The sequence below is a fragment of the Scyliorhinus canicula genome, chromosome 22, assembly GCF_902713615.1.
Source record: "Scyliorhinus canicula chromosome 22, sScyCan1.1, whole genome shotgun sequence".
Classification (NCBI taxonomy): domain Eukaryota; kingdom Metazoa; phylum Chordata; class Chondrichthyes; order Carcharhiniformes; family Scyliorhinidae; genus Scyliorhinus; species Scyliorhinus canicula.
This window is the reverse complement of record NC_052167.1, coordinates 21,688,743-21,710,373: the sequence shown is the minus strand read 5'-3', so window position 1 is coordinate 21,710,373 and position 21,631 is coordinate 21,688,743. Positions and strand designations below refer to the sequence as shown.

Sequence of the window (21,631 nt, the reverse complement as noted above, 5' to 3'; positions counted from 1 at the left end):
TGGGGCTGCTGGGTTACGGAGGTAGGGTGGAGGTGGGGGCTTAAGTAGAGTGCTCTTTCCAAGGACGCAGACTCGATGGGCTGAATGGTCTCCTTCTGCACTGTAGATTCTATGTTTTTTTTTTAAATTTAGATTAGCCAATTATTTTTTCCAATTAAGGGGAAATTTAGCGTGGCCAATCCACCTACCCTGCACATTTTTGGGTTGTGGGGGCGAAACCCACGCAGACACGGGGAGAATGTGCAAGCTCCACACGGACAGTGACCCAGAGCCAGGATGGAACCTGGTACCTCAGCGCCGTGAGGCGGTTGTGCTAACCACTAGGCCACCGTGCTGCCCCCTGTAGATTCTATGTTGAGGAGTAATTAGTTGTCTCTCATGCCAGAGGTTAGCCCACAACTGTGTTTTCAGATGGGATGGGGAAATTAAATCAGAATTGAACGTATTATTTTAGTACACCGCTGCGAGTGGCGCAGGAGAACGTGAAAAGACGCGGGAAACAGTGAGGGACCCCGGGGTGGAATTCTCCAGCCCCCTTCCCTTCCCCCCCCCCCCCCCCCCCCCCCCACCTCCCAAATTCATGGTAGAGGCTGCTTGCCACCGGCCACCACTGTGACCTTCCAGCCGCTAAGGTCGGCGACGATTTGCATTCCTCGCCCGTGCCATCAACGGGGGTCGACTCACAGGGGTCGACTCACAAGGGTCGACTCCGGCGGGGACGATCCCGCCACTGGGAAGGGGGCAGGAAAATTCACTCGGGAGCTCACTGAGAGTGAGAGACTTTGAAGTAAGAAATATCATCAAAGACAAGGTCCTGGTGAAACCAGTTGGATGTTTAAAGTACCGGGGTTTCTTTCTAACTGAGTCCTATGGAGCCAGCCCTGACACTTTCTCATCTTACGTCTGGCGGTGCAGACTCGATGGGCCGAAGGGCCTTTTCTGCACTGTAGTTTTCTGTGATCTGCCAGAATGGGTCATATCCTCAAGAGAGCCAGCAGACTGCACCCAGGATTGCAATGAGGGTACCCTTCAGTTTGAAGAAATAGGAAAGTGGTTAATGCCCCTAAAAATGGAGCAAAGAAAAGCATTTTTCGTAATGTTGTTTCTCATTCATGGAAACTCTTTGCTCAGTTTCCATTTTTATCCCGTCCATCAACAAAGCCAGACGCTTCAGCACTATCTCGTTTTGATCTTGTACTTAGATCATGCGGACACAGGAGGACTTTGGCGCAGGATGGGGCCTCTCGACCCTCCGAGCCTGTCCCGCCAGCGTTCAATGAGAACGTGGCTTATCTTTCTTTAGTTAGCTTTCTTTAAATTCAGGACCCTAGTCTCACACTTAACTTTGTCACTCTCCATCTTAATGAAGAATTCTAGTATATTATGGTTACTCTTCCCTAAAGGATCTCGCACCACAATGTTGCTAATTAATCCTTTCTCATTGCAAAATACCCAGTTTAGGATGCCCTGCTCTCTAGTTTGTAAAAAAAACAAAGAAAAAAAAAAAGTCCCAAGTTCGATTTCGACTTGGGTCACTGTCTGTGTGGAGTCTGCACATCCTCCACGTGTGTGCGTGGGTTTCCTCCGGGTACTCCGGTTTCCTCCCACAGTCCAAAGATGTGCAGGTTGGGTGGATTGGCCATGAAAAATTGTTCAAAATTCTATGATTAACCTCGGACAGAAGTTCGGTGCAACGTCGTGGGCCGAAGGGCCTGTTCTGTGCTGTATTTCTCTATCTATCTATCTGTTTGTGATCGCCATTCCCCCCCCCCCTCCTTTTGCCTCCCACAACTCCGTCCAAATCAGCCTTGAACACGTTCAATGACCGAGCCTCCACTGCTCTCTGAGGTGGGGGTGAGGGGGGGGACGAATTCCGCACACTAACGACCCTTCGAGACCTCCTTATCCAATTTGACGAATGAGCAGTTCCAGAATATCATACCATTGTACTGATAGACATAGAATTTACAGTGCAGAAGGAGGCCATTCGGCCCATCGAGTCTGCACCGGCCCTTACAAATTGCACCCTACTGAAGCCCACATATCTACCCTATCCCCGTAACCCAGCAACCCCCACTTAACATTTTGTGGACACTAAGGGCAATTTAGCATGGCCAATCCACCTAACCCGCACATCTTTGGACTGTGGGAGGAAACCGGAGCACCCGGAGGAAACCCACGCAGACACGGGGAGAACGTGCAGGCTCCGCACAGACAGTGACCCAAGCCGGGAATCGAACCTGGGACCCTGGAGCTGTGAAGCAACTGTGCTGACCACTATGCTACCGTGCTGCCCTAACATCCCCGCTGTCGTAACACTCCTCTGTATATCAGCTGGCACAAACCCTCCCCTAATAAACCCTCTGCATGATATCTCTAAGTAAGATTTCTAAGTAATCCCATTTATTCTTTTGGCAGCAGTGATCAGGCAACATTCCAATGAATAATGAAAAGGAGGCCTCCACAGACCTGACAGTCCTCATAGCTGACCGTGTGAGAGAATTTAAGCATGTAATGAGGCATGGCTATTTAACATATTAGGGCGATTTTCCCACTCGTCTACCATGTGATCTTTTGTACCTGTCGAATGTCTGAGCAGCAGAATGGTTTAACTCTGTCAACTGCTGTGTTATAGACCCCCATACTTCTACCTAAGCATTTCATCAAACCCCCAATCATAGATCATAGAATTTACAGTGCAGCAGGAGGCCATTCGGCCCATCAAGTCTGCACTGGCCCTTGGAAAGAGCACGCTACCCAAGGTCAACACCTCCACCCTATCCCCATAACCCAGTAACCCCACCCAACACTAAGGGCAATTTTGGACACTAAGGGAAATTTAGAGTGGCCAATCCACCTAACCTGCACATCTTTGGACTGTGGGAGGAAACCCACGCACACACGGGGAGGTTGTGCAGACTCCTCACAGACAGTGGCCTGGCTGTTCCATGACATGGCTTGTTCCATGGTGCTAGTATCATGGTATATTCTCACTTTATATTGCCCTGAAGCATACCACCCTAACTAACCCTTTTCAGCACTCGCTCTCCCTCTTTGTTTTTTATTAAATATTTTTTATCCTCCTCCTTTTTCACATTTTCTCCCAAATTTACACCCAACAATCACCAATAATCAGTAACGAATGTAACGTCAATCCCCATATCAATAACAACGATCCCATCCTTCACCAAACGCCAGACATTGGCCCGCATGTTAACATAAACAAATAACATAAAGGAATCAGGAGTCACCCATAGTCACCATTAACGCATACAGTCCCCCTCCCCCAACTCTCCCAGCCCCCAACCCCCCAGGGGCTGGTTTAGCACACTGGGCTAAATCGCTGGCTTTTAAAGCAGACCAAGGCAGGCCAGCAGCACGGTTCGATTCCCGTACCAGCCTCCCCGAACAGGCGCCGGAATGTGGCGACTAGGGGCTTTTCACAGTAACTTCATTGAAGCCTACTCGTGACAATAACCGATTTTCAATTTTCAATTTCATTTCAATGTTCGATGTGATCCAATTCTGGAAAGTGCAGAATGAATAACGCCCATGAATTGTAGAACCCCCTCCATCCTTCCCCTCAGTTCGAATTTGACCTTTTCAAGCGTAAAGAATTCCAGCAGTTCCCCCCCCCCCCCCCCCCCCCCCCCACCGCCCCCCGCCACTCTCCAGGGCACAGGGTGGAGAGGTAGATCTCCACCCTAACAGAATCCGCCTTCGGGCGATCAACGAGGCGAAGGCTGCAACATCTGCCCGTTTCCAACTCCGGCTGGTCCGACACCCCGAATATGGCCTCCCAAGGGCCCGGGTCCAGTTTCGCTCTCCCTGTTGATTGTGAAATCAACTACCTCAACGAAGCAGTGATCGGAAATGTAACACAGGAGACAGGCAGGAAGGCCCAGGGTTGTCTATGGTATGGCTTCACTGAAATTTAAAAAAAGGCCCAATTCCTGGGGTCAAAGGTTATTGGGGGCAGGCAGGAAAGCGGCCTTGATGCCGCAATCAGATCAGCCACGATCTTACTGAATGATGGAGCAGGTCGGAGAGGGGCTGAATGGCCTCCTTCTGTGCTGTAGGGATTCTATGACAGGTCCCTGTATGTGAAAGTATGGAGCTTCTCGCAATTGTAATCAGCTGCATTTTGAGCACAACAGATAATCTTAAACTGGTGTTATATAATTCTTAGCACGCTGGAGATTGTTCAGCAAGAGCTGTCTAATTGTGGAAGCACATCTATCATTCGACATTACGGCCTGAAGTTTCAGGCCTGTGAGTGCTCCATGCCCGCCATCCGCAGGTTCGCTGCCAACTATGACAGGCCGGCAGCCATTTCACGCTCAATTGAGGTCCCACCTTGGAGTTGGCCGGCAGCTCTGCAGCCCCTCCAGGCGCAGCGCAGCAGTGGCTGGAAGAGGTACTGCAGCGCTGTGCCTGAACCTAAGTCGCGGGACTGCACGTCATGTAGGCACCAGGGGTTCCAGGGAGGGGAGGGTAGACGATGTCCTGTGGGGGGGGGGGGGGGGGGGGGGGGGAGTGATGATCTCAGCATTGGAGGATAGGCTGGCGGAGGAGGGTGGGCTCCCTGCCTGAAGGGGCCTTCCAATTGAGGGGCCACCTCCCTTTCCCACCAAAGATAGGGGGTGACAGGGCAGCACGGTGGCGCAGTGGGTTAGCCCTGCAGTCTCACGGCGCCGAGGTCCCAGGTTCGATCCCCGCTCTGGGTCACTGTCCGTGTGGAGTTTGCTCCCCGTGTTTGCGTGGGTTTTGCCCCCACAACCCAAAGATCTGCAGGCTAGGTGGATTGAACACGCTAAATTGCCCCCTAATTGGAAAAAAATGTAAAAATTTAAATTAAAAAAAAGATAGAGGGTGAGCACTTTTTTCTGTTTGGCATCCTGATACAGCCGGCGCCCCCCCTGCCTATGAATTGAGGAAGGCGGGGTAAGGCCCTGAAGTAGCCATTAAGTGGCCTTTAAAGGGCCTTAACAGGGGCGAGGGTGGGCTTCCTTGTCCCACCATGAAATTGCGCCTGGGTCGCGGTGGATGGAATTCCAGAGGGGATCCCATCCGTGCAATTTTACACTTCCCCACTCTGCCTCAGAACCGGTGGTGAGGGAAGGTAAGATTCCGGCCGATGTTCTGAGCGTGGCTGGCTGAGTACGGTCAGTACTCCCGCCTATCATACAGAGCTGAGGTGAAGTGCTGTTTAATACGAGCCATCAGTTTTTTGGGGGGGGCAGGTGACCGAAATACCTCACGTCTTTTCTTCAGTGGCAAAAACGGGATGAAAAAATGAAAATCGCTTATTGTCACGAGTCGGCTTCAATGAGGTCCCAGGTTCGATTCCCGGCTGGATCACTGTCTGTGCGGAGTCTGCACGTCCTCCCCGTGTGTGCGTGGGTTTCCTCCGGGTGCTCCGGTTTCCTCCCACAGTCCAAAGATGTGCGGGTTAGGTGGATTGGCCATGATAAATTGCCCGTAGTGTCCTAAAGAGAGGGGGGGGGGGGGGGAGGAGGGGGAGGGGTTGTTGGGTTACGGGTATATACATGGGTTTGAGTAGGGTGATCATTGCTTGGCACAACATCAAGGGCCGAAGGGCCTGTTCTGTTCTATGTTCTAAGTTACTGTGAAAAGCCCCTAGTCACCACATTCCAGCACCTGTTCGGGGAGGCTGGTACAGGAATTGAACCGTGCTGCTGGCCTGCCTTGGTCTGCTTTAAAAGCCAGTGATTAGCCCTGTGAGCTAAACCAGTCCCTTACCTATACCAGTCGGGTGTACATGTATTTGCTCACTCTACCACTTCACAATGTAAGGTGACTGAGAAATGTACCTTTAGAAAGCCGAGGCCTAAATTCACAGGCACGCAAGCGTCTGTGAAAGCATCTGCCCGAAATGCTATAAATGCTTTATTCACCGGAACTGCGCACAGCACATTGAGGCCATTTTTTCTTGTGAGTGATCCTCAGCACATCTATATGTGAAAGGATTGAGTTTGCCTAAGTCCCTTGTGTGTCTCAGTAATCATATCGCGGAAGCATTCCTTCCCCCCCCCACCCGCACCGGCCCAAACTCCTCCACCTCCCTCAGAAGTTCCAAAGGATCTTTGAGAACCGGCAGGAAAATTAAAGCCGTTTCGGAGTGGGGCGGCCTTAGAGCTGTAACAGCGGAGAGCTAAACAAATATTTACACTCCGCAACTTCGAGTTTTTAACTGTAAATTGAAGCTTGGTACCTGCTTATCTGTGAGCGATCCTGAGAGACAGGAAAGTGATCGGAGGTGAATGACTTTCTAATAGCCATCGACAATGACGGTGACTAATGATGCGTGTGTGTGTGGTCAGTGCTGCCTTCCTACCTCAAGGAATATGCGTCGAAAGCAGGGAGGTGAGGAAAGGGGATTGAGAAATAGGAGTAAACTGATATTTCTAATTAGGCATTCGGTCGCACAGAACCTGAGCATTGTTGAAAAATGACATGGAGCGGAATTCTCCCATTTTGAGACCACGGGCGAAATTCTCCCAAACACTCCTCCCCGAGACCCCGAAATGCAGCAGAGACACGCGGATGGATTCTCCGACCCCCCGACGGGTCGGTGAATTGCCGGGGGGCAACGTGAATCCCGCCCCCGCCGGCGGTCGAATTCTCTGGCGACGGAGATTTGGCAGGGGCGGGAATCGCACCGGTCGGCGGCCGCTGGCAGCGCCCCCCCCCCCCCCCCCAGCGATTCTCCGGCCCGCGATGGCCTGAGTGGCCGCCCGTTTTCGGCCAGTCCCGCACCAGGTATTTGACGGCGGGACCTGGCTGCATGAGCGGCTTCCAGGGTCCTCGGGGGGGGGGGGGGTGCGGAGGGATCTGGCCCCGGGTGGGTGCCCCCACTGTGGCCTGGCCCGCGATCGGGGCCCACCGATCCGCGGGCGGGCCTGTGCCGTGGGGGCACTCTATTCCTCCACACCAGCGGCTGTAGCAGTCCGCCATGCTCCCGCGCAATGCGGCAACTCCGCCGGCCGGCGGAGGCCCTTCGCTGCCGGTTGGCGTGGCACCAAGCCCCTTCTCCTCCGGCCGGCTGGGCGCAAACCACTCCAGCGCCAGCCTAGCCCGTGAAGGTGCGGAGGATTTCGCACCTTTGGGGCAGCCCGACGCCGGAGTGGTTCACGCCACTCCTCGGCGCCGGGATCCTCCCCCGCCCCACCGGGTAGGGGAGAATCCCGGCCACGTTCTATAGTGGGGTCATTTTCGCCGCTGTCGGCGTCGCGCAGCACCCGGCTATATGCGCTTGACACGGAACTCTGTTTCATTTCCATTAACTGCGCCCAGAATTTTTTCTGGATTGAGGAACTGAAGGCACCGGCAAGACGGCTCCTCAGAGATCAGGAAAGGTCCCCGCCCGCCCACGGACATCCCCCCCCCCCCCCCCCCCCCCCCCCCTCCATCCTACCCCCCCACCCCCGCAGACATGGGCAACATCCCCGCCCTCACCCTGGAAGGGCAACTCCCCCCAAAACCACCCAGGCATGAGGGTGCCCTGGACACACCCTCATCCATACCCGTCGACATCGGGGCATTGACCTCCCTCTCCCCCAAGTGAGCATACCCCGCTATACAGTCACTGAGGGCATTCCCACCTTTCAGCTCCCCTGCCATGCGTCCACTTGAAGCCCCACACTCCTACCCCCTTCACCCCCACGGTAGCATTGTGGATAGCACAGCTCCAGGGTCCCAGGTTCGGTTCCAGCTTGGGTCACTGTCTGTGCGGAGTCTGCACGTCCTCCCCGTGTGTGCGTGGGTTTCCTCCGGGTGCTCCGGTTTCCTCCCACAGTCCAAAGATGTGCAGGTTAAGTGGATTGGCCATGCTAAATTGCCCTTAGTGTCCAAAATTGCCCTTAGTGTTGGGTGGGGTGACTGGGTTATGGGGATAGGATGGAGGTGTTGACCTTGGGTAGGGTGCTCATTCCAAGAGCCGGTGCAGACTCGATGGCCTCCTTCTGCACTGTAAATTCTATGATAAATTCTATGATATTCATACGCACCTATCAGACACTCTCCCTCACTTCATACCCCCTTTCTTATCACCTTTACACTCCCGTCTCCCCCCACCAAGCCCCCCCCCCCCCCCCCCCCCCCCCCCCCCCACCGCTTATGCCCCCCTTCAACCCCCTTTTATGGCCATGGACCCATATTGAAAAGGCTCCCAACATCACTCAGCCACTAATTGAAGAAAGAAAGTGGACTTCTTGAAAACAGAGACAGATCTCCGGGAGTCAAGAGATGGAATTTTAATGACAATGGCTTCATGGTCATCATTGGAATTCACGTTTCACCATCTGCCTCACTCCGCTTCACAGCTCCAGGGTCCCAGGTTCGGTTCCCGGCTGGGTCACTGTCTGTGCGGAGTCTGCACGTCCTCCCCGTGTCTGCGTGGGTTTCCTCCGGGTGCTCCGGTTTCCTCCCACAGTCCAAAGATGTGCGGGTTAGGTGGATTGGCCATGCTACATTGCCCATAGTGTCCTACAAAAAGTAAGGTTAAAGTTGTTGGGTTACGGGTATAGGGTAGATACGTGGGTTTGAGTAGGGTGATCATGGCTCGGCACAACATCGAGGGCCGAAGGGCCTGTTCTGTGCTGTACTGTTCTATGTTCTATGCCCTGGAGACCCAGGTCTCCAAAGCATTATCTCTGGGTCCATGGATTATTAGTCCAGTGGCCATACCACTGTGCCACCACCTCCCCGTGTATGGGTATTACAGTGGAAGCTAACTATTTAGCCAGTAGATGGATATGAACACAGAATGTAACACTCCTCAGTGTATCGTCCATTCTGGGAGTCTCCAAGATCTATTTGAAGCACAATCAGTTCACTAGTTCTTTAACAAAAAAAAGCACAAATCACATTTTGAATTCTAACATATTTCATACTTTCAGGATAAGGAAGTGTGCACACATATAACTCCTCTAAGTGACTGTTTAAGGATGCAGTGATATCATTCGTTCCCCTGCCTTCTGTGGCTTAATAGGCAGTTAACCTTTGGGTTCTGGACAAGAGCAAAATCCTAATACAGTAACACACAAGGAACCTTTTATCCTGATTCATAAGAACGGATCTTTATGGAAATTTGCTTTTTAAAGTTTATATATGTTAAAGCATCACCCACAAAGTGGAAGATTTAAATGATGAAATAGTCTTGGAATGCAATGAATGGACACAGAACACTCAGAAAGAGCGAGTTAATGTTTTGCCCTGTAACTCCTTTCTTTGCTGTGTTAAAATCACCAAATACCTGTGATTGGTATCTCTCTTCCGCACCCGACACTATCCGCCACCCACCCCACTGCCCCCTATCCCCTCTGTCGCTATGTACCTGCAAGCTCAAGATATGTTGTCATGGGGGCAGCACGGTGTCCCAGTGGTTAGCACTGCTGCCTCACTGGCGCTGAGGTCCCAGGTTCGATCCCAGCTCTGGGTCACTGTCCGTGTGGAGTTTGCACGTTCGCCTCGTGTCTGCGTGGGTTTCGCTCCCACAAACCCAAAGATGTACAGGCGAGGTGGATTGGCCACGCTAAATTGCCCCTTAATTGGACAAAAAATGAATTGGGTACTCTAAATTTATTTTTATTTTTTTAAATTTATTTATATGTTAATGGAACTGTCATTCAAATGGTAACAACAGAATAAATATTCACACTTTGATTGGATGTAGAGGGAGCGCTCAGCTCAATGTTGTGAGCAGTCAGCACACACCTCACTTCACTCGATCCTCGCTCTACGTGCGAATCACGAGGCTGTTGAATCTTGCGAGGGGCATCTCTTGAGATTCCCGCCCCTCCCAACGTCTCATGAAATTCAACAAAACCCCACGAGACGTCGCCATCTGGATCTTGCCCTCGCTGGACAAAATTCGGATCAGCATATTTAAATATGCATGTGCCGAATTCTCCCGACGCCCGTAAACCCACTGGGGGACCTCGCCGGGCCACCGTACGGTACATGTCCACACAAACATGGACCAGGCCGAACGGCACCTGGGGGTCCCCCTGGCCTTTGGAGATCCCTGGGTGGTTGGGGACAGGGCAGAGTAGGATCCTCTCACTCCTGTTGGCACTTGGGCACTTCCAGATTGGCACTCAACCCTCCAATGTAACCCCAGATCCCCTCCCACAACTCACCTGTTGGGGTCCTCGAGCCCCCCCCCCCCCCCCCAACACACCCTACCTCATGCATTAAAAAAGATATGTTGTCATGGCGTTATGGAGCTTGGACTTGGAGCTTAGTTGGGGGTTTTCGACGGGCCTAGCTGGCATACCCCAGTGAGTGGCGGGTTTGAGAGGCCTGAGGAGGGGCTCAGGGTAAAAGTGTGGGGGATGGGGTGTGTGTATGATCTTCTGATGGGCGCAGGTGATACAAGGCACTGCTGCCCGAGGGCAGCCCGCACAGTGAGAGCTGCCGGCATACCTGCCTGGTTATTGCGTGCTCCTGTCGAGGGTAAAATGGCGGCAGAGAAAAATGAGGCCCTTAAAAGACCATTAATTGTCCACTTAAGAACCTCAATCGACCTTAGGATAGGCTGCTCGGTGCCTTTCCCTGCCTACCATAACCTGGTAGACAGACCGGGTGGGGGTGTGGGTGTGAGGCGGGGCGGGGGTTTGCTGCCACAGAGGGAGTGCAGCAGAGGTTCATTAGGCTGATATGGGTGTTGGCAGGACTGTGCTATGAGGAGAGATTGAGCCTGTATTCACTACAGTTCAAAAGGATGAGCGGAGATCTGATTGAAACGTATAAAATTCGAACAGGGCTGTAAAGACTGGACGCAGGGGGGATGGTTCCCTGGCTATCAGGGGACACAGTCTTAGGGTACAGGGTAGTGAACCTGCGGAATTCTCTGCCACAGGAAGCTGTGGAGGCCGATCACTGCATGTATTCAAGAAAGAGATAGATAATTGTTTTAGATTTTTGTGGGACAACAACTAGGATCAGGAGTCAGCAATTCAGGCCTCAGGCCTACTCCGCCTTTCAATACAATCATGGCTGATCTCACCCCGGCCTCATCTCCAGCTTCCTGCCCGCTCCTCATAACCCTTCATCCCGCTGCTAATTAAAAACCTATCCATCTCCTCCTTAAATTTGTTTACTGCTCCTGCGTCCACTGGGCTAGAGAACTTCACAGATTCACGACCCTTTTAGAGAAGTATTTTCTCCTCAATTCTGTTTTAAATCTGTCGCCCCTTGGCCCAACGGCCTCTTGTTCTGGAATGTCCAACATGGGGAAACATCCACTCGACGTCCACCCTGTCAATCCCCTTGAGCATCTTATAAAGCTCAATTAAATCCCCTCTCATCCTTCTAAACAAAGAGAGAAAGCAGGAATATAGTTTTGGGATAGAGGATCAACCATGATTATACTGGATGGCAGAACAGGCTCGAAGGGCCGAATGGCCGACTCCTGCTCCTAGCTGCTATGTTTAAAAGAAAGGGTGGACTGGTTATCTGATAGAATTTAACTAAAAAGTTTCTTTGATATACCGACAAAAGCAGTAATGATGTTCTGGCATATATTGGTAGAATACTTGTCCATATGGGGAGGTGGTGGCTGCGTGGTATTGTTGCTGGACTAGTAATCCAGAGACCCAGAGTCATGCTCTGGGGACCCAGGTTCAAATCCCTCCATTGCAGATGGTGAAATTTTAATTCAATAAAAATCTGGAATTACAAGTCTAATGACGACCATGAAACCATTGCCGAGTGTCGTAAAACCCACCTGGTTCACTAATGTCCTTTAGGGAAGGAAATCTGCTGTCAAAACGTGGTCTGGCCGAAATGTGACTCCAGACCCACAGCAATGTGGTTGACTCTTAACTTCCCCCTCAAGGGCAATTAGGGATGGGAAATAAATGCTGGCACAGCCTGTGAACGATTAAAAAAAAAACGATTTTAATCAACCCAGTTTGTCACAAAAAATGTCAATATGTTATTTCCACATCACTCATGCTCAATGACAATTTGGAGTATCTGAACCATCTCCTGGAGCCATTGTGGTTTTTATGTAATAAATGTTGTGGAGACCTCCATTCTGACCTCTGGTATTGACCGATTGATTGATTGACCTGCTTGCTGGTGCTCACTGAGTCACTTCAGGCACAGGACAAATATTTTCGTTCTATGTTGTTTAATTTTTTTGCACACGTTGTTTCAAATCCTACGGGTGCGATTCTCCGAAATGGAGACAGAGTGTCTGCGCTGTCGTGAACGCAGTCCCGTTTCACGATGGCGCGAAACAGGCGCGGGCAGTAGCGATTCTGGCCCCCACAGGGGGCCAGCACGGTGCTGGAGTGGTTCACGCCGCTCCAGCCTCCCTTCCCAGTGCCAAATGGGCACCGTGCCAACACGCGAATGCGCGGGGGGACTTGCTCAGCGCGCCGGCCCCGACGCAACATGGCGTGGGGGTTCAGAGGCCGGCCGCGTAATAAAATAGGGCCGGGGCTGGAGAGGCCGGTCTACCGATTGGTGGGCCCCGATCGTGGGCCAGACCCCATTGGAGGCCCCCCCCCCCGGTGAAGGAGCGCTTTTCCCCGCCCCACAGGCCGCACCCCCCCCCCCCCCCCCCCGACCCTACGCGCAGAGTTCCCGCCGGCTGCTAGCAGGGACCCTGCCGTTTCCGTGCAGCCGCTCGGCCCACCCGGGCCGGAGAATTGGCGGCCCGGCCCCGGACAGCGGCCCACAACCGGCGCTGGCGCAAATGGTTCACCGCTCCTCGGAGAATCGCCTGCCGGCATCGTACCTGCACCATGGGAAAAAATGCGTGAACGGCAATTCTCCCATACAGCGCGACATGGGAGAATCGCACCCTATATTTCCCTTTCATGTTAATATCATAGAATTTACAGTGCAGAAGGAGGCCATTCGGCCCATTGAGTCTGCACCGGCTCTTGGAAAGAGCACCCTACCTAAGGTCAACACCTCCTCCTTATCCCCATAACCCAGTAACCCCACCCAACACTAAGGGCAATTTTGGACACTAAGGGCAATTTAGCATGGCCAATCCACCTAACCTGCACATCTTTGGACTGTGGGAGGAAACCGGAGCACCCGGAGGAAACCCACGCACACACGGGGAGGATGTGCAGACTCGACACAGACAGTCGATTAAATAGCAGTAATGTGCCAAATGTCGCTTTCAATATTTGAGAAAGCATTGATGTCTGGTGATGACATTTTAGTTACAAAATCTAAATGTTTCTTCCTTCCAAACAAAAAGGTGCCGGGAATTTTGCTGCTCAATGAACCAGCTGAATAAGGATGTTCACGGTATCGTGTTTTGCTGAGCTGCCCAGTCAGGCCTCAGATATCCTTAGGCAGTTCCATCCCGGTATGTTAGCCCTTCGTTCTCCAACAAATGAAGGAAAATACTGGGCAGGCTTTAAAGGGGACGATGGATCTCAGTATTGGTTTGTCGAGCCTTAGACTAGCGCGACAGAAGCGTGGAACCTAGGAAGCAACTGGAATGGAACAGGGGAACTGAAACGTGAGGCTAGGGGCTTTGAGGGTAGAATTTCAAAGCAGCAGAACTTTCAGCTGCTGTAGTTGTGTGAGCAGCGTTCTGAAGGAGTTCTACTTTTTGGAGAATGGCATCTCAGTTATATTCTTAAGAGGCACCCGTGCAGAACAGGGTTAACATGACTTAAAAGGAAGTGTTAAAAACTTTTGTGGTATCCTGGCATCCTGTTTTCATGTCTCCTGTGAATTGTAAGTGTTGCTCTCCAACGTATTCAGGATAATTATGCGACTCTGTGCGGTGATCTCATAGAAAGCGAGACAATTAACCAACAAACCTTTACTGAAACAAGCTGCAACAAATTCAAGGGGAAAGCAAGTTTAAGAAACGCTCTTTCTGTTTACGATACTCGCAACATGGGCCAGTGGTGGTCAATATGGGCCAGTGAGTGACCCTCCTTCATCTCAGGGGGCTGCAAGAATGAAATTGGGCTTAAGCTATGACCCCCATGAATAAGACTGAAAAATATTTAATACACGCCGAATATGACGAAACGAATAGAGGTTGAGCATGCCTTATCCAAAATTCCGGAAAACCGAAAAATTCCGAAATCCACACTTTTTTGAGTGGGCCGCACATGCGCAGTTCCCAACAAGCATTGCACATGAGCAGTTCCCAATGTTCCGCATACGCGCAGTTCCCAACAAGCATTGCACATGAGCAGTTCCCAATGTTCCGCATACGCGCAGTATATTCCAAAATCCAAAACGTTCCCAAATCCGATACACAATCGGCCCCAAGCATTTCGGATAAGGGATTTTCAACCTGTAATAGAAAATGCTTAATTATTTATATGTTGCAGTGGGTTAGCACTGTGGGGGTGAAACCCACACAGACACGGGGAGAATGTGCAAACTCCACACGGACAGTGACCCAGAGCCGGGATCGAACCTGGGACCTCAGCGCCGTGAGGCGGTTGTGCTAACCACTAGGCCACCGTGCTGCCCTTGTAATACCAATTATAATGGGCGTCACGGTGGCACAGTGGTTAGCACTGCTGCCTCACAGCACCAGGGTCCCAGGTTCGGTTCCCGGCTGGGTCACTGTCTGTGTGGAGTCTGCACGTCCTCCCCGTGTGTGCGTGGGTTTCCTCCGGGTGCCCCGGTTTCCGCCCACAGTCTAGATGTGCAGGTTAGGTGGATTGAGGCAGCTCGGTGGTGCAGTGGGTTAGCCCTGCTGCCTCACGGCGACGAGGCCCCAGGTTCGATCCCGGCTCTGGGTCACTGTCCGTGTGGAGTTTGCACATTCTCTCCGTGTTTGTGTGGGTTTCGTCCCCACAACCCAAGGATGCGGAGGCTCGGTGGATTGGCCACGCTAAATTGTCCCTTAATTGGAAAAAATGAATTGGGTACTCTAAATTTATAAGAAGAAAAAAGGTTAGGTGGATTGGCTGTGATAAAATTGCCCCTGAGTGTCCAGGGATGTGCAGGTTAGATGGGGTTATGGGGATGACGGGGCGGAGGGAGTGGAGGGGCATACCTAGGTTGGATTCAGAGTTGGTGCAGACTCGATGGACTGAATGGCCTCCTTCACTGCAGGGATTCGATGATATTCCGGGGTCCACAAATGTCACTCGTGGGGTAAGATTTCATGTGCGCTCCTGTTAGCATTGATGCCGGGTTACAATCAGAGGTTACATATCTTTGTTTTCCAGCTTTTTGGAAGCATTAGCTCCCCTTTAAGCATTGGATGTGACTGTACAACAATCACCCTAAATTGCAATCAATCTGGACTTTCCAAGATACCTTGAATGTTGTTCTTTATTTTAAAATGGTGGCGGATTAACTTGATGTCAGAAGAAACTTTTGGAATCTGGACCAAAATCATCACCTTTGTGCTTCCTTCGTACAGGTGGCAGCGATGGCTGGAATTTATGAGATCCTCAATCGGCTGGGGTTCCTTGAGTTCGAAGATCCTGAGACGACGCCACTTTCGAGACTCTGTTACCGCTGGCCGCAGCAAAGCACCAACCCGCTTCCTTTCCGAGGAGAGTTTGTTTAATTTTTAATTGTTCCGTTAGGTGCCAAAGGACTAACGCTTTGCCAGTGGTCGCACAGATTTGACCTTCCTAAGTCTTTGGAACAGTTTGTTAATTCTGCTAGAATGTACATAAAACGCACGGAAAAAAAAAAAGTAGTGGCAAATGGACAAACATTCGAATCAAAGTAAGTGGGATGGCTGTAGGGAGAGAGAGAGACAGTAGGATCAGTTTTGGATTGTTCAAACATAGGACTAGCACAGGTGCAATGTGCCGAATGTCCTTCTGTGCTGTGAACATACCATGACATTGTGCGAAAGGACCAAGTTGTTATTGAGTACTTTTAAATACACGTGCCATGTAAATTATCTGAGGAGCCCCTTCAACCAAAAAAAAAAGAACAAGACTTGGTCACGCTACAGTGCTTTGAAAGCTTGCAATAATCCGTTTAATAACCAATTCCAACTTGAGTGACATCAGCATTAGGCACCTGATTGCCTTCATAGATCCCTGGAGAGGGAGCATGCGGTATTGGCTGACACTGTTGAGGCTTCCCGTGCCCGATGGGCACCACGGGGGGGCTAGGGTATTTTATCACATTTTGCTTTGATGCTTTAAATTTCCACTGCAATTTGTTTTTGTTTCGATGCAATCTCCCTTCAAGGGACTGCTCCCTTGATTTGTCCCTTAGTTTGCTTAATTTAGTTGAATTGTTTCAACCTGAAATAGTATCGCTTCACAGAAATGAGCATTGCTACAAAATGTTACGGCGGTGAAATATGGGGTGCAGATATTCAACAATACGTACATGGAATGTGTAGTACACAGTAGCGAGCCATTGAATAGGAAACAAGCCAGTGTGCCATTAGAACCTTTCGCTCACTTTGATTATTTCTTCAAGGCTCACTGTCTCAAATCCTCTGTCTCTTTATTGGTCAGAATCGCTGTTGCGAATCTACTGTCGAGCACATGTGACATTAATGTTAAGTCAAAACACATTCCACCATTTCATGTGGTCTTTTGGCATTTTTGGTTCTTGCACGTCATGTCAAACACAAAGGTACCTCCGCTGTGCATCAAATGTGCTCCATTAAATTTCTGTTACAATGTCCTGGTTCCGTTTGGCACAAGAAATGACTGAAGTCGAATGCGTTGGTTCAAGCTGTCTGTTTAAATTCCAGATGCACTATCTGCCTATCCAATTAACTTGGCCGAGCTGCAGGCTGTTTTTTTTGGTATATGCGACATGGTTTTGTGCTCTTGTTTCTCTTAAGTTCGAGAGTGTTATCACAAACAATGCAAAGCTTATCTCTTCTGTGCCTTTCTAAGCGGAAACAGACTTTTAAAGCAGTCGCAGTTTGGGGCTTGAGCTGGTTAGATATTTTAGTCAAAATATTTTCAACAATTAGCAAATATTTTTATAATTATTATAACAGGACTTTGGAAACACTGCATGGGATAGATATGGCGGTCCCTTTCAAACTAAAAGGACTGTCCACCTGATTCTCCTCGTTGAATAAGGCAGTTAATGAAGGTTTTAATGATGCTGAAAAGTATTTGTAAATAAAGGGAATTGTTTGTCTTTTTTACTTTTAGAGAATTTATGTATTTAAAACCTTGCATCACGAATAACCTTAACGAGGGGGAGTTTGTTCCCCGGCAAAATCTACCTGCTTTGACTTGTAATTATCGTCACCGTCCTTGCAGCTGTTTTCTGACGAGCTCACGGTGGACAATGTCGTTTTCCTGATCTGCGGAGAATTAGCATTCGAAAGTGTGGTGGTATGACTAGGAGGTTTACGGTACCTACCTGCCATTGGTGCAGAGCACTCGCTGCCCATTGGCTCAGGCCGGTCATGTGCCTCTCTGCTGATTGGTCGAGGCCAGTCATGTGACTGCTCGCCCATTGGCCGAGAGGTAAGAAGTCCCACCTACGAGGCGGGGTATAAGAACCCGTAGGACCCGGCAGTCGGCCTTTCTCTGTAAGTCGACTGCTGGGCACATGACTAGTTCATTAAAGCCTGATATTTGGAACTTCATCACGACTCGAGTCCAATTGATGGTACATCAGAAAGGCAACTTACTTGAACTGTGTACGGAACCACGATGAGTGACAAAATCTGGCACCGAGAGTCGTGTGCATGGTTTGTGCTGTGTTTATGGTCCACAGTGTTCCCAGGTTCGGAATGTGTTTGGTTTTTCCTAGTTTTCCACGTATCTGCTGTTGCAAGTTGTCTTTCCTGGAGTTGGTGCTACTCAGGCACAGTCTTCAGTGAACAAAACCAAGAAAGGCTATTCACAGCACTTAAAGGACCACTAATGACTGTGGCCCCGTGGTTTTCATGGATATTTCTCAGTGGATGCGGAGGTTTGACCGCTGCGTTCCAGTCGGAGAGGGACACGCGTTGGATGAGGAATTAAACGGAGGCTCAGGAGCACCACTGGGGAACAGGAAGTAGGTGTCAGGGACAGGGAAAGGGAACATCTGGGCTGAAGGTACACATTCATGGTAGACAACCCATAAACCCACCTTTAATGCCAGGCGAGGTGACGGGATTGGGCAGATTGGAGAATTTGTCACAAAGACCTAGCCCTTACCCAATGAATGTTCAGGCAACCTGCCCCCAAATCTAGCAAAAGGAACATTGTCCTTCACTTTTATTTCTCTTTTGTTCTCTTAATGCCTACTTCCCTTTTATACCAGAGGCAGCGATGGGCACATTTTTACTTGATGGCCTGGGATTTTCTAACCAAAACCATAGACCACTTAATGACAGCACTGTTTATCAAACGGGGTTCAGGAATAACATCGTGGCTACCTTTGTAAATGTGTTTCCTGAGGAGCATCGTAATCGCTGCATTACATCTGGGGGGTAGAGAATGCAACGTTCTCATCCGCTCCGATCATCTAGATTAATAGGCAAGGCAACCGGTTATTTTGATTTGTCGCAATATTCTATGCTACAAAACGTGCGCACACATTATTTTTTTTGTTTCGCGTTCCACACCTCGTGGTGCACAAGGCAGAATTTTATTTGTTTCCATGGCAAACCTTTTCCCGGAACAGCTCGCTAGTCTGGCGCCAGGGGCTTATATCTTGAGGGACCCCATTCCGCAAAGCGTGACTAAACCAGGAGTCTCTCCCGCTCTTACCGCCAGCCATTGACGAGTTTGGAAGGATTTTCCAGGTTGACGCACTCAACCTGTTTGGCCGCGTTACCAACGCACCTTCCTTGGCTGTCGAATCCTGGGGTGGGACTCAAACCTGGAGCTTCCGGCTCGGAGATCGGGACCCACTCCCCCACAAGATGTTCTATGTTCTATAGTGTAGGTCAGATAGGCTTCAGATGGTTTCACGGGTCGGCGCAACATCGAGGGCCGAAGGGCCCGTACTGCGCTGTAATGTTCTATGTGAGACCAACTAGAATTTGGGTGTTTGCAATCAGAATTACCCGTTAACCCATAAGCCCACAATAGCAAAAGATCTGCTTGAGGGTATTTTGCATCTCGTCATCACCAGCCTATCCCATGTGAATGGTGCACAGGTTAAAATACAGTCTTCATTATTTTACCTAAGCGTACAATTGAATCCTTGCAAGCCTAAAAATCGGAGAATAAATCAACGGAGAGCCCATTTGACTCACTCAGGTTTATTGCCTCGTGTCTTTTAGTCAAATAAAAAGCAACATGGTAGCCAGCCCTGTGTTGTGACACATGCGTCTAGGAGGCCATTGTTTCTCTGATTAATATAGACCGGCAGAGATGTTCACCTCATTAGATGTGGAAGTGAGATATTGGACAACAGAAAACAAATAAATCCAGTTCGATATTTAGAACTGGATCTGCCTCAGTGCCTGTACCAACCAGTCTCGTAGTAGTCCGGGGAAGAGGTTGTGAAAATAATTTGGTGATGGGGAAAGATTCATTTTATCGACAGTAAGGACGTGCCTCAATCACGTTTGTCCCTGTTAGCTTTAACCTGTCAGGGCATGTGACCCGGAAACCTGTTTTTAAATGGAAGATAAATTCAGTGATATTTTGATCCTGTTAGAAAGCATTCACAGACATGCGTGTGAGCCAGAGGTTGGGCTAGAGCGGGATAAACCTAGTTCACAGTTAACGTTTCGAATGGGTAAGACTCTTCTCCTGAGCTGATATCTCTGAAGAGAGTTGTGTAGATGCGCCACATGGATTCGAATCGTTAACTCTGCTTACCCCTCTGCAGATGTTGCTTCACCCGCTGCGTTTTTCCATCATTTTCCGTTTTTACATATTCTCTTGGTGATGTAAACGCTTCCATTTGAAGAGCTCACCTGATCGCCTGGCCAATATTTATCCCAAAACAGGACAATCTCATTGCTGCTGGTGAGACCTTACTACGCACAAAGGAGCGATCACATTTAAAAAAAATTATAATTTGAAGTACCCAATTCATTTTCTTTCCCAATTAAGGGGGAATTTAGCATGTCCAATCCACCTACACTGCATGTCTTTTTGGGTTGAATAGTGACAGTGTTTAAAAAGTACTTAGTTGGCTGCACAGTGGTTAGCTCAGATGCCTGACAGCACCAGGGAACATGTAGTTTGCATGTTCTTCCCGTGTCTATATGGGTTTCCTCCGGGTGCCCCGGTTTCCTCCCACAGCCCAAAGATGTGCAGATTAGGTAGATTGGCCAGGCTAAATTGCCCCTCAGCATGTAAAGAAGTGCTGGTTAGATGGGTTGGTCATGCTAAATTGCCCCTGAGTGTCCAAAGATGTGCAGGTTGGGTTAAGGGGATAGGGCAGGGTCGATGAGGGAGTCGACCTGGATTGAGTGCTCTTTCGGAGGGTTGATGCAGACACGATGGGCCGAATGGCCTCCTTCTGCACTGTAGGGATTCTATGAAAGCACTTTCTGACGTTCTGAGATCACGAAAGGCAATTTTAAGCGCAAGTTCTTTGTTTTATTTGTATTCAGTAGGACTGTGAGGAGGCAGCTTGATTGAATTCATCCATAGCTATTTAATGAGACTGTTTCATATTTGTATAGATCCAATTCTGCTTAATTACAGGCCTGTCATGGTAAAAATGAAATACATTTAAGTTTCATTTAGATTCACATGTAGCTTATCACTCGCTTGATGGCTATGACAAATGGATAGCCTCAACATGAGATTGTGCCTTATGCTTTGTTTAATAGTCCGAAAATAAAAGTAATACACCAGAAAATAAGTGCTAAGATCACGATTTATTCGATTAAGAAAAGTATTTTCTAATGACTGCCTAGTTTCCCGATTTGTACTTCGAAAGAAATGTAAATTACTTTCTCAATTAACTTTTACAGTGTGTAGATTACTTTTTGTGCCTCATTTTAATAACGTGTTTTTTTTTTTACTTATGCAAACGTACGCTGTGCAAAGTTAGACAAATCTGTGAATTCTATTTTTCAAAGGAGGAAGGAGGAGAACTTTTTCACAAAAGCGTTGAATATTATCCCAAAGTAATTCAGTGTCGGGTCCAAATGGCAGTCTGCTGCTGGGGTACTATTTAGTAGCTTTGCTGTTAACTATTGTACACCGTTTTTATTTTTGCAGAGAGCAAATTTGGAATGTTTCAATTTTTTTTAAAGTACTGTACTTTCTGTGGACTGCAATATACATTTCACATTGCTTAGTTTTGTAGTAGAGGAGAGTAAATTATTAAACGTTTTGCACCAAACCTTTTTGACTTTGTTTCCTCTATTTAACAAAAAAAAAAATCTGTGTCTGTGTAAGATGTGAAGTCACGGTTTGTCACAATAGGTGATCAATCACCGGGCGTTTGCATTAAATGTGTACATTTTATTCCTTTAAAAAAAATTTAGGGTACCCAATTATTTTTTTCCAATTAAGGGGCAATTTAGCATTGCCAATCCACCTACCCTGCACATCTATGGTTTTTTTTTGTAGAATTTGCAGTGCAGAAGGAGACCATTCGGCCCATCGAGTCTGCACCGGGTCATGGTGAGAGCACCCTACCCAAGCCCACACCTCCACCCGATCCCCATAACCCAGTAACCCCACCCAACACTAAAGTTGAATTTTGGACGCAAAGGGCAATTTAGCATGGCCAATCCACCTAACCTGCA

At 49.4% G+C, this 21,631-nt stretch overlaps 1 protein-coding gene across 1 annotated transcript in view; it reads left to right on the top strand.

Moving 5' to 3' along the window:
* The window catches only part of LOC119956240 (paladin-like), a 138,601-nt gene extending 117,379 nt beyond the window's left edge, over nucleotides 1-21,222 (top strand). The window contains exon 14 of the mRNA XM_038783274.1: nucleotides 15,398-21,222. Coding sequence (XP_038639202.1) covers nucleotides 15,398-15,547 — 150 coding nt within the window. The 3' untranslated portion in view covers nucleotides 15,548-21,222. The remainder of the gene's footprint in view (nucleotides 1-15,397) is intronic.
* Nucleotides 21,223-21,631: the final 409 nt, after the last annotated feature.